The following is a 13,489-nucleotide window of genomic DNA, read 5'->3' as shown; positions in this document are numbered from 1 at the left end:
AGATGATTACATTTAGTCAGTGCAGCTAGTCAGGTGTCACATATCTCTTCACCTATAGCCCCATTATCTGCAGGTCAGACTGTTACCAGTCACTATTCCTACAGGATACACCTGCTTTGTCTGTGGTAACTGAAAAGTAACCTGACCCGCTGTCTCGGGATGGGCGCGTGTTCTTCTATGAGACACAAACATTTCTTTGTAGAATCTTTTAACGAAACTTCCCCTCCCCTAATAAGACGGGAAGCGGGGATTCTGTAAATGCTAGAGGGACAGCTGTCTCGGTGACAGGGGAGCAGCTGCCAGAGGATACTTACAACAATAGGCTTAGGAGGCAACACAACATCTGCTGTGTGCTTATCATGGGGGCTTGTGTCTCGCAAATTTCAACCCTCCTTTAAAAGATTAGGTTACCTGTAATACCCAAGAAGAAAGCGCTATGATCTCTTGTGTCATTTCACTGGTGTGTCTTACCACAGGAATGAGTTTACGACTTATGTTTCCCAAAAGTACATTCTTAGTCCCGTGTGGGAATTTACCCACGTTAACTTGGGTCAGTACTATGGGAAATGGGTTGTTTCTAGAAAGGCTTATAAGCATCATGGGTGACATCTCTGCTCAAGATCCTTTTGGGCCAAAGCAGAACGCCAACAAGCAGTTGCCCGGGTGTAATATGAAACCCACATTTGATGCCACCATAAATACAAATTCACACGTTATACATTGACCTACTTCTTCTCAGCAACATTTACACATCCGACACAAGGTTGTTAGTTTACACTTTGATCGAACCGTATAAGGGAGCATGCACACCACGTTTTTCCAATACAGTTCCCGTAACAGGTTTTTGATGGAAAGCAGATTCCTCAAAACCGGACCAAACTGTGTCAAAACGTGTGTACAAATTTTAAGCCATATACGGTTTGAAAAATGATGTCCGGTTGCATCCGTTCTTTAAGAAAAAACTATATACGTTTTTAACTTTTCACTCCATTATGAATAAAGCTTCACATGTTTGATTGAAATTCCAAGAGAAAAAAAAACGAGCAAAGTCAAAAGCCATATGGTAAAAACCATATGGAACCGTACGCACATACGGTTCCCATTGACTCCCATGTTTAAAAAACCATATACAGTTTCAATACGGTTTTTTACCCTGACCAAAAACTGTGGTAGGCTACAGGGTTAAAAAAGGGGGGAAAAACGGGGGGGGGGGGGGGGGGGGAACAGACAATCGTACAGGATGCACCGTTCAACATACGGTTTTCAATGGAGAGTCAATGCATACGGTTTTCAATGGAGAGTCAATGCATACGGTTTTCAATGGAGAGTCAATGCATACGGTTTTCAATGGAGAGTCAATGCATACGGTTTTCAATGGAGAGTCAATGCATGCGGTTTTCAATACGGTTCCGTGCGGTTTTAAATACGGTTCCGTGCGGTTTTAAATACGGTTACGTACGGTTTTCAAATTGAAAACGTATACGGGAACTGTATTGCAAAAACGTGGTGTGAACCCAACCTAACTCACCTGCCAGCTTCACGGGCTCCTCATTCAAGTTGGTCCCTAACCTAAAAGGCAATCCAGCCCGCAGAAACTGCATCATTGGCCACGACACAGCGCCACACCAAGGCCACATTTGGTCAAGGTCACACTCTATTTTTCATATAAATTTTTGTCTTTAAATGCTAAATATAAAAAAAATAATAAAATGTGCCAGTAGATACCATGAAATATAAAGCCACAGCGTTTTTGTTTTTTTAAATGTACTTATTTTATACGTTAGTCTGTATAACAATGGATTATAACTGAAGATGGAATCAGTCTTAACTGCAATTACGGCATAACACAAGTATGCATTGGAGCTGTAGACACAATCTGGTAGGATATTTTTAATTTAAGAAAACTGTCAGCTTGCTCCCTCCGCACTAACCAGCAGTACTTGGGGTCGCTGATCAGTTTGATGCCTACCATGCCCGGATCCACCCCGCCGTTTGGACGAAATCTTCGATTTTCTGTATATGCTAATTAGGTGCTAACTGGCACTCTGACGTCAGTGTCGCTCGTCCGCAGTGCCGGCCAGCTCATCAATATTCCTCCGAATATTGATGAGCTGGGCGGCACTGCGGATGAGCGACGCTGACGTCAGAGTGCCAGTTAGCACCTAATTAGCATATACAGAAAATCGAAGATTTCGATTATTTCGGCCGAACAGCGGGGTGGATCCGGGCAAGGTAGGCATCAAATTGATCAGCGTCCCCCGCACTACCAGCCAGTACCACTGGTTAGTGTGGGGGAAGAAAGCTGACAGTTTTCCTTTAAGACTTTTTGCCTTATTTTCTGCAATTTATTTTTCAACACTGCTGCGCACCAGGCAGGCTTTATAGGAAGGCTGCAGTGACTAAGGTCTAAGGCAGCTGAAATATAAGAAGACAACTGGTTCGGACACATTTGCATGTCTAAAAGTGATCTGTTTATTTGAATTTCTGGCAGAATATTTTTCAGAAATGAGATGGAAAAAAGAAAAAGAAAAAGCCCAGGGCCATTAAACTCAGGTGAACTAGAGAAAATACAGTTTGGCAGATTGGATAACATGCTGTATAGTCTTAAAGGGGTACTCCACTGCCCCAGCGTTAGGAACATTTTGTTCCGAACGCTGGGTGCGGGCTGCGGGGGTCGTGCCGTGGTTGCCATGTCCCTCATGAGGTCACGCCGTGCCCTCTCAATGCAAGTCTATGGGAGGGGGCGTGGCTGCCGCCACGCCCCCTCCCATAGACTTGCATTGAGAGGGCGGGGTCATGACGTCACGACCCCCGCAGCCCACACGCAATATTCGCAACTAAATGTTCCGAACCCTGGGCCAGTGGAGTACCCCTTTAAAGGGGTTGTCGTGGGAATACTTTTTACAATGAAAAGGGCTCAGGCAGGTGTAAAAGAAAAAAAACAGTGTACTCCCCTTCCTTGATCTCTTCTTAGCTGCAATTCCAACAGACCCCGGTCCTGCTGTGCAGCACTTCCTGGTCTTGGTATCGACACGTTAAGTAGCCGCCTGCCATTTGTTGTCTGCCTCCGTAGAATGAGCATGGTGGGGTGAATAGACATATGACTATCCTGAACATTCCAATTTCCTCATGTGATTCTTTCGTCATGTAATTTAAGGATTTCCATTGAAGAATTGGGGAGAAAAAAACAAAACAAAAAAAAAAAGCCAATGCTAAACCCACATGGTACTTTTGATGGCATTTTTCCCCCCTCCCATAGACTTCTATATGAGGAAAAACGCCATAGTCTCTACATGCAGCGATTTTGGAAATCTGACCCTAAACCCAAAACAGCAGAAATTTAGATGCTACTTTTTTCACCCAAAAAACACTGTGTGGCAACCTATCCTTACAGTGGTAGCTAGAGATGAGCGAATTTACAGTAAATTCGATTCGTCACGAACTTCTCGGCTCGGCAGTTGATGGCTTATCCTGCATAAATTAGTTCAGCTTTCAGGTGCTCCCGTTGGCTGGAAAAGGTGGATACATTCCTAGGAGACTCTTTCCTAGGAATGTATCCACCTTTTCCAGCCCACCGGAGCACCGGAAAGCTGAACTAATTTATGCAGGAAAAGTCATCAACTGCCGAGCCGAGAAGTTTGTGACGAATCAAATTTACTGTAAATTCGCTCATCTCTAGTGGTAGCTAACAACTCCCCTTGTATTATTTAGTGACTTGATGTAAATCTGTATCTCAGCCACATTGAAAGTAGGTTCAGGATATTTCCATACGTAGTTGTGTTATTAATAACTCTTTTCTGTAAAGCAGTTTCCAGTAGCTTTATTGATTGTGTACGGTACCAAGGCTGATGAAAATGGCCGCTCCGCGATGATTTGTCTCATGATGAAGATCCATATTATTCAGTAGGGCAGCGGTCAGAAATTATGTCGTATAAATGGGACTATATGGAGGACATGGTAGGCTGTGCTAATGTTACCGCAAGAACATTGTACATTATACATCAGTTTGATGATAGGACAGCGTAGCGACGTAAAACGGGAAGTCGCTAATTTTTGTGCAAAATGAGGCTTGTTAAAAAATTTGCTACTTTTATATGCCAAAAAACTGGGTGCTGTTAAATTCTTCCCTATGTATTCTCCAAGTCCATGTATTTGGTACTTTTACACCCAACTAAAAAGCTGTGACGTGACAATACTCTGGCCCCTTGATCGTGATTCATCAGACCCGGAGCGATGTTCGCTCCGGAGGCTGGTCATAGCGGGGTGCTGCATGAAAGATTGGGGGGTCCCCAGCGGCGGGACCCCCGCAATCAGGCATCTTATCCCCTATCCTTTGGATAGGGGATACGATGTCTTAGGGCCAGAGTACCCCTTTAATGCAGTAGTTGCTGACTACGAAACCCTGTGTGTAGTCTGATTCTGCGGTCTTGCTAATTGTCTCCTGTAGAGGTCAGAACATGTTAGTATAAGGACTTTATTACCCTATTATTGCTCCATAGTAAATGATCTTGTAGATAGACGCTTTTCACAAAGGCTTTAAATAGCTTAAGTGTTGGGTGAAAAGGGATATCCGAATGATCGTAGGATTGTTCATACAACCCTTTCCTAAAATCAGTCATGTTTTGAGACAAGGAAGGTGGTTCAAATGTGGTAAATGTATTTATGTGATTGTGACACTAAAAATGTCTAGCATTACATGTTTTATACATATTTTCCCTGCTACCCTTTACCACAGTAGTGTACGCTTTTGTGTCCCACAAACAACAATGGGGTAGATTTATCAAAACCTGTGCAGAGGAAAAGTTGCCCAGTTGCCCATAGCAACCAATCAGATCGCTTCTTTCATTCTGCAGAGGCCTTGTTAAAAATGAAAGAAGCGATCTGATTGGTTGCTATGGACAACTGGGCAACTTTTCCTCTGGACAGGTTTTGATAAACCTCACCCTATATGTTCATGAAACAGACCAAAAGTACTCACTAGTTAAAGGGGTACTCCGCCCCTAGACATCTTATCCCCTATCTACAGGATAGGGGATAAGATGTCTGATCGCGGGGGTCCAGCTGCTGGGCACCCCATGATCTATGAGCCGGCATTGCAGCGTTCTGAACACAAAAGCTTGGGGCTTCTGTGTTCATGACATCACACAACGCCCCCCTCCATTAATATCTATGGGAGGGGGCGTGACAGCTTGTGCATAGCCGTCACGCCTCCTCCCATAGACATCAATGGAGAGGGCATGATGGCTGTGGTCGCCCGTCATCCGACACGGAACTGAGTTCACTCCATGCAGCCGATTTCTGGGTGCCGCGCCGGAGATTGCAGGGGGGTCTTAGCGGTCAGACCCCCAGCGATTAGACATCTTATCCTCTATTCTTGAAAAGGGGATAAGATGTCTAGGAGCAGAGTAGGGGCTGGTCTGCGCGGTCTATGGCTGTGCCGCTGTATATATTAGAAAACCTTGTTAAAAACGTATTGTGATGTATACTGGTGATGGAAGCGTAAAACGTGATGACAGGTATAAAGGAGATTCCCATCACTTTCACTATTACACACCTTACGAACTGAAAGGGAAAGCAGATTACCTTTTGTGGAAGTTCCCTAGACTTCAGTGTCAGCGGAGAAGTAAGATACAGAAAATTCTTTCACACCTTGGAACTTCAAATATTTAGTGAACTTTCCAAACTAAAGGGACTATAAACAGCTCTCCTGTTCTTACATTACCCATAAAATAACATTCTGGAGTATCTGGAACTGTTGCACCTCTGGGGATCCGCCAACGATGGACCCGATGGATGTGCCTGCTCGTTGTGGCATTCTGCCGCTACAAGCAGACACACACTGGGATGTGCGAGCCGCCACGCGCATGTGCAGTGTACTCGCACACATGCTCCCCCTGCTGCCTGAGCTAGGCCAAGCAGCCGCGAGTTGTGCTAGTATACTGCGCATGCTCGCGGTGAATCGCACATCGCAGTGTGTCTGCTCGTAGCGGCGGATTGCCACTCTGAGCAGGCACACTTAATGGGATACTCCAGTGAAAACCTTTTTTTTTTTTTTTTTTTTTTTAAATCAACTGGTGCCAGAAAGTTAAACAGATTTGTAAATTATTTCTATTAAAAAATCTTAATCCTTCCAGTACTTATAAGCTGCTGAATACTATAGTGGAAATTCTTTTCCATTTGAAACACAGAGCTGTCTGCTGACATCATGAGCACAGTGCTCTCTGCTGACATCTCTGTCCATTTTAGGAACTGTCCAGAGTAGGAGAAAATCCCCATAGCAAACATATGCTGCTCTGGACAGTTCCTAAAATGGACAGAGATGTCAGCAGAGAGCACTGTGGTCATGATGTCAGCAGAGAGCTCTGTGTTTCAAAAAGAAAAGAATTTACGCTGTAGTATTCAGCAGCTAATAAGTACTGGAAGGATTAAGATTTTTTTTATAGTAATTCACAAATCTGTTTAACTTTCTGGCACCAGTTGATTTAAAAAAAAAAAAAAAAAAGTTTTCCACCGGAGTACCTCTTTAAAGGCACACTGTAGGATCCATCGTCGGCGGACCTGCAGCGTAAAATACGCTGCGGATCTGTCCTTGTGAACGAGCCCTAAAGCCTCATGCATATGACCATGTCACAAGGATTTCAAATATGATGCCCATAGAAATAATCTTGTTCATCTAGTATAGTAGTTCACAACCAGGGTGCCTCCAGCTGTTGCAAAACTACAACTCCCAGCATGCCCGGACAGCCAAAGGCTGTCCGGGCATGCTGGGAGTTGAAGTTTTGCAACAGCTGAAGGCACCCTGCTTGGCTAACACTGATCTAGTACCTCCAATTTTACAAAATTGGAAAAAAGTGAGTGGCATGCTACAGCGCATGCTATATTACAGAGCTACTCTCTGTAGAAGTAACTTAAGAGGAATAAGGTGCCTCGTGTGTAATGAGCATGCTCAGTATAGCTTTACAAAAAAAAGGGTTAAAAACCGGATTTAAAAAAAAAAACGGATGTAACTGGTAATAACGGATGATAACGGATAATAATGGACGAATAACATTGGGTTTTGTAAGAAAAAAAATAATAAAATAAAATAATGGATGGTGGTCATCAGTTATCATCAGTTATTACCAGTTATTCCATCAGTTTTTTTTCCCATCCATTATTGTAAAATAACGGCAGTAAAAAAGCAGGATGATACCTGTAGTGTGAAAGGGGCCTTAAATGTGTCAGAGGATATGGTCTATCCTGGTCAGCTGACTTCCTGTTAACTCCCATATATACCCAGAATCACATCTATATACCAGGCTCCATCTTTATACTGCTGCTCTATAGGATCAGCATATAAAGTTATTCACCTCCCCTGCGGCTGTGTTTACACATTGGGGGAGATTTATCAAAACCTGTGCAAAGGAAAAGTTGCCCAGTTGCCCATAGCAACCAATCAGATCTCTACTTTCATTTTGCAGAGGCCTTGTTAAAAATGAAAGAAGCTATCTGATTGGTTGCTATGGGCAACTCAGCAACTTTTCCTCTGTTCAGGTTATGATAAATCTCCCCCATTGTGTTTTTGCAGTAATTGTTTCAAAATCTAATAAAAATGACACTATTTTACTTCAAAATTATTTTACCATACGGCCAAAACACATGTAATGGTGGGTTCACACTACGATTGCACTGTACGGCTGCCAGATCCGGTGGGTGGGAGCGAAAACCCGGGCGCTCCCGTATCCCAGCCGGACCCAGCCCGTATCTAATTCATTTCAATAACCCGACTGGAGTGAAACGGTGACTCCGGCCGGCACATTTCTGCGCCATATCCGGTTTTGTGACCGGACCTAAAAGCGCGGCATACCACAGTTTTAGGTCCGGTCAGAAAACCGGATATGGGGCAAAAATGTGTCGACCAGAGTCACCATTTCACTCCGGTTGGCTAATTGAAATGCATTAGATACGGACTGGGTCCGGCTGGGATATGGGAGCGCCCGGTTTTCGCTCCCCCCCAATCAGATCCGGCAGCCTTACAGTGCAATCGTAGTGTGAACCCAGCCTAAAATGCTAAAAAAAAATGTGTTAAAAACATAGCCTGACTTTAAATCTTCCAAAAACACTTCAGGTTACAGGCTGCCCATACAAGTCAATGGAAGGAGGGGAAAAAAGCACATGGGAAGGGGAGTGAGTCAAGAGAGACAAAAAGAAGAGCGACTGCACAGAGACTACACATGAGCTTACTGTGAGTATAAGATCTCACCCAGGACTTGATTCACTGCTAAGCACTGCTTTATAATGTCCTCTATGCTCCTGCTAAAGGGAAAACTGGTAAAAAATGCCATATATAAGTTCTATAATGGCCAGAAATAGCGCTACTTCTCATGTACACACACCTGGCAGCTAAAAAGTCACCTGAAATGACAGAAATGCTTCAAACCCTGGTTATGCAATGCTATACGACTCTCCCTGATAACTATGTGGGCACATATAAGAAGGTGAATTTCAATGAAAATATGAATACGTTGTGTTGCAGTCCATTTACAAGGGTTGTCTCCTGCTGATGTAGGGGAGAAGCATCGCACGTCAACTAAATCCCCCATAATATGAATGGATCATTTTTGTAGTACTCCTCTCTTATCGATAGTAAGGTACCAAGACGCTCCATAATACAGCAGCCATACATATGGGCCGTACTTTACCTCTGTATGCTTCCAGAGAAAAACTGGTGGCATGTTCCACGGCATTATTCTACCCTAGATGCTTTGTATGTAGGGAGGCACCCACAGACTGTGCCTACTAATCCACCTAGAACCACAGGGTCTCTATAGAGGCCTTATATCTGAATTTTAGCCAATGTCCCCAGATGACACCTTTGAAGGTCAGCAGAGAGATGACTTTTAGGGCCATGTTGACATGGGTGAAACACGTATGGATTTCCGTATGCCGATATCCTGATCAGCATCCATGCGGTTTTGCAAAAAAAAATCTCTGGGAAATCTTGGAAAAAAGTGAATTTTTGAAAAACAGCATTGTACCAGGTTCCACATGAAAACTCCATGTGGATTTTAAGGTGGAATTTTAAGTGTGGATTTTGCCTGTGTGAACATGCCTTTAAAAACAAGGATGTTTATGAAATATACCATATATACTCAAGTATAAGCCGAGTTTTTCAGCATGATTTTTCGTGCTGAAAATGCCCCCCCTCGGCTTATACTCGAGTGAACAAAAAACGCTTCTGGCTTAGCTGTGGGGGATGGGCCAGGCCATCCATCTTCGCCCATCTATGCTGCAGGGACCGTTCGGTGGGGAGGGTCAGTCGTTCCGGGCTGTCCATCTTCACCGGGAGGCCCTCCGGGCCGGCCCCGAACTAGTGACGCTGCATTGACGCCACCGCGCAGGGACGTTCATTTGCAGGGACGTCACGGACGTCTGCTGCGCACGGATGTCCCTGCACGTTGTCATCAACGCAACAGCACTAGTCCGTGGCCGGCCTGAAGCGGAGAAGAGGGCCTCCCTGTGAAGATGGACAGCCCGGAACGACTAACCCTCCCCACCGGACGGTCCCTGCAGCATAGATGGCCAAAGATGGATGGCCCAGACCAGCTCACCCTTCCTTCCCACCGAGAAAGCAACAACTGGGGAGGTGAGTAGAAAACAAAAGGGGGGGTCTGGATGATGACGAAGGGATTGACAGGTGGTGATGATGAAGGGGGTGATGATGACGCGGGTGTTAATGACGGGGGTCTGAATGATGACAGGGGGGGGGGGGGGATGATGACATGGGGGGATGATGTATTTCCCACCCTAGGCTTATAGTTGAGTCAATAACTTTTCCTAGGTTTTTGGGGTGAAATTAGGGGCCTCGGCTTATATTTGGAACGGCTAATACTCGAGTATATACGGTACATAGACTGTTAATCTAATGGGCCCTAAAAGGCCCACTGTAGGGCCCCCTCATGAACTTTGGGGAGAACTTTGCACATACGATCCTGCTTAACAGCCAATCAAACCATCCTGTGTAGTTGGTTGGAGTGGGCAATGGTCAACCCCAGGGGCGTAATTTGTATCTTCTGGGCACAAGTGCAAAATCAGTAACAAGGAGCCAAATTCACCCTGTTCCATTTATAACACAGGTGGTTTAGTAGGTGGCAGAGATGCCTTGGACCCCCTCAGGCATCAGGGCCCTGGTGCAACTTTGACCTCTGTGTCACCTACAGCAGTGTTTTCCAAACAGTGTGCCTCCAGCTGTTGCAAAACTACAACTCCCAGCATGCCCGGACAGCCTTTGGCTGTCCGGGCATGCTGGGAGTTGTAGCTTTGCAACAGCTGGAGGCACACTGTTTTAAAAAAACACTGACACATAAGCCTTTAGTCTGCAGATGCCTCTACTGTACTTGGAGTTTGCCCCCCCATAAGAAGTGAAACTGACTTATTGTGAAACAGAAGGCTAAGAGCCGAAATCTTCATTGTGGTGCCAAAGATCTCTCGTAAGGTTATGTTAAAGTTTCGCAAGTGACGCAACACCTTGAAAAACTGAACCTTCTACTTCACCTAAAGATCTACACCCAGACTGGCAGGATGAGCCAACAGCATCCACCCTCAGCCCAGCCACAATGTAACAATGGCCGGTCCTGTTTACAAACAAACCCTCTTCTTATGATCTTATTGGGTCAACAACCCCGAACACAAAGGGGAGATGTCTGAGGAGTCGGAGGAGTGGGGTGGTGTGCCATCCATATATTAGAATAAAGAGAACGCAGGACAATCTGGGCAGGGCGTGGTGCTCGGTGCTACAGAAACACACATGATGCCTCCATATTTGTTCTGTGACTAAATAACGAGGATGAGCACTGATACAATGTAACAACTTGTCACAACTTCAGGTGACAATACATTATTGGCTGCTATGGCAGGTTACCCGCTCCGGCTATGCCAGCCATATAAAAATGGCATCACTCACTTAGGGCGGTGTTCCCCCCAACCTGTGGCTCTCCGGCATTTGAAAAACCTACAACTCCCATCATGTCCTCAACCACAAGCTTTTTCCGACAGCTGGAGGGCAACAGGTTGGGGGGGGGGGGGCGCTGTCATTAGGAGACACATGATATGACCTTGTTCAGACAACAGAAAAACTGTGAAAAAATTCCTCTCAGTCCCACGTACATCGTACCGGCACATTACGGATACATTTTTGAATTCGTATTACAGCCAAAGGTCAGGTCATTAGAAAGGTAGTCGGGCCGGGGTGGTCACATGGCCACATCTTTTGCCTAGGTGAAACAGGCCTTAGGCTATGTTCCCCCAATTTTTCACGATTTTTTTTTTTTTTTAAATAGACGTTACAGTTGACAAACAAGGCCCAAACTACTGAGTGTGAACAAAGCCTTTACTGTTGCACCAGACCATCCTACATGTCGCCCAGCTATGATATGTAAGGTATAAAATGAATGGCTCCTGCCTTAGTTACCTCTTTGGTATAGTCTCCAGGGGTGGAGGTGGCACCTGTGCCAATGTGTGGCTGTGAGGGGGTGGCATGGCTTGGCTGTAGGCTGCTGCTCCCGGCAGGTGGTTGGTCTGGGCCTTCATTGTTGCTCGGGGTATCCTCCTCAGTGGAGCCCGCAGTGAGCAGGACACTGGTGCCAGTCTCAGCATCATCCGCGGACACCGTGTGCACCAGCCAGGCACTGACCTCCGTCCTGGGCACCCGTGTGTCCCCCAGCGCCCTCACCTCGTCCAGCAGCCTCCGGGCAGTGAAGAAGGAGTCCAGGTCCGGGCTCTTGGGGTGCAGGCTGGAGCCCTCCCAAGTGTCCCTCAGACTGTGGAAGGGGATCTGAGAGTAGGCAGAGCTGGTGCCCAGGATGATCTCCCTGATGGGCGGCAGGTAAGAGTCCAGATCCACCCGCACCCCGGCCAGGCTCAGTAGGATGGCGAACTGCAGCAAACCTTCTGTCATATACTTCTTCAGATCCTTCATTGTATCCCCGCCGGGCCGAGACGACGAGGAAACTTCCCGGCTACCGATCAGTCTGCTGCCAGGGTCCGTGGGCACAGGAAGCGGCAGGCAGCGGGCATAACCGGGCGGGGGATCAGATGGGCGGCGGGGAGCAGCCGGAGTGGCCCCTAAACCGGGAAGAAGACAAAGAGCACGCCGGCTGCCCCTCTGCTGCCAGACACAAAGGCATCAATGCACGGAGCCTGTGACAATGCCGGGCATAGCTGCACTCCCCACAGGCAGGCCGGCAGGGCGGTGGGCAGACCCGGGGGAGGGGCTGAGGAAGAGGGCGGCGGATGAGGAAGGTGTGAACACTGCTCTATGGACTGAAGGCTGTCACATGTGCTGGGAGGACGCAGCACACTACTACTCCTACTGTACTGCACTATTACTCCCATCATACAAGGGAGGACACCATACTGTATTATTACTCCCATCATACACAGGAGGACACCATACTGTATTATTACTCCCATCATACACAGGAGGACACCATACTGTACTACTACTCCCATCATACACAGGAGGACACCATACTGTATTATTACTCCCATCATACACGGGAGGACACCATACTGTATTATTACTCCCATCATACACAGGAGGACACCATACTGTACTACTACTCCCATCATACACAGGAGGACACCATACTGCACTATTACTCCCATCATACACGGGAGGACACCATACTGTATTATTACTCCCATCATACACAGGAGGACACCATACTGTATTATTACTCCCATCATACACAGGAGGACACCATACTGTACTACTACTCCCATCATACACAGGAGGATACCATACTGTATTATTACTCCCATCATACACGGGAGGACACCATACTGTATTATTACTCCCATCATACACAGGAGGACACCATACTGTATTATTACTCCCATCATACACGGGAGGACATCATACTGTATTATTACTCCCATCATACACAGGAGGACACCATACTGTATTATTACTCCCATCATACAAGGGAGGACACCATACTGTATTATTACTCCCATCATACACAGGAGGACACCATACTGTACTACTACTCCCATCATACACAGGAGGACACCATACTGTATTATTACTCCCATCATACAAGGGAGGACACCATACTGTATTATTACTCCCATCATACACAGGAGGACACCATACTGTACTACTACTCCCATCATACACAGGAGGACACCATACTGTATTACTACTCCCATCATACACAGGAGGACACCATACTGTACTACTACTTCCATCATACACAGGAGGATACCATACTGTATTATTACTCCCATCATACACAGGAGGACACCATACGGTACTACTACTCTCATCATACACAGGAGGACACCATACGGTACTACTCCCATCATACACAGGAGGACACCATACTGCACTAAAACTCCCATCATACACAGGAGGACACCATATTGTACTACTACTTCCATCATACACAGGAGGATACCATACTGTACTACTACTTCCATCATACACAGGAGGACACCATACTGTATT

The 13,489-nt window shown here is 46.1% G+C and overlaps 1 protein-coding gene across 1 annotated transcript in view; it reads right to left on the bottom strand.

Annotated features, from left to right (window-relative positions):
- The window catches only part of NFE2L3 (NFE2 like bZIP transcription factor 3), a 47,445-nt gene extending 35,153 nt beyond the window's left edge, over positions 1–12,292 (bottom strand). Inside the window, exon 1 of the mRNA XM_056519838.1 lies at positions 11,450–12,292. Coding sequence (XP_056375813.1) covers positions 11,450–11,956 — 507 coding nt within the window. The 5' untranslated portion in view covers positions 11,957–12,292. The remainder of the gene's footprint in view (positions 1–11,449) is intronic.
- Positions 12,293–13,489: the final 1,197 nt, after the last annotated feature.

The sequence above is a fragment of the Hyla sarda genome, chromosome 5 (assembly GCF_029499605.1).
Source record: "Hyla sarda isolate aHylSar1 chromosome 5, aHylSar1.hap1, whole genome shotgun sequence".
In the NCBI taxonomy this organism is placed as follows: domain Eukaryota; kingdom Metazoa; phylum Chordata; class Amphibia; order Anura; family Hylidae; genus Hyla; species Hyla sarda.
This window is presented reverse-complemented; position numbering and strand designations above follow the sequence as displayed.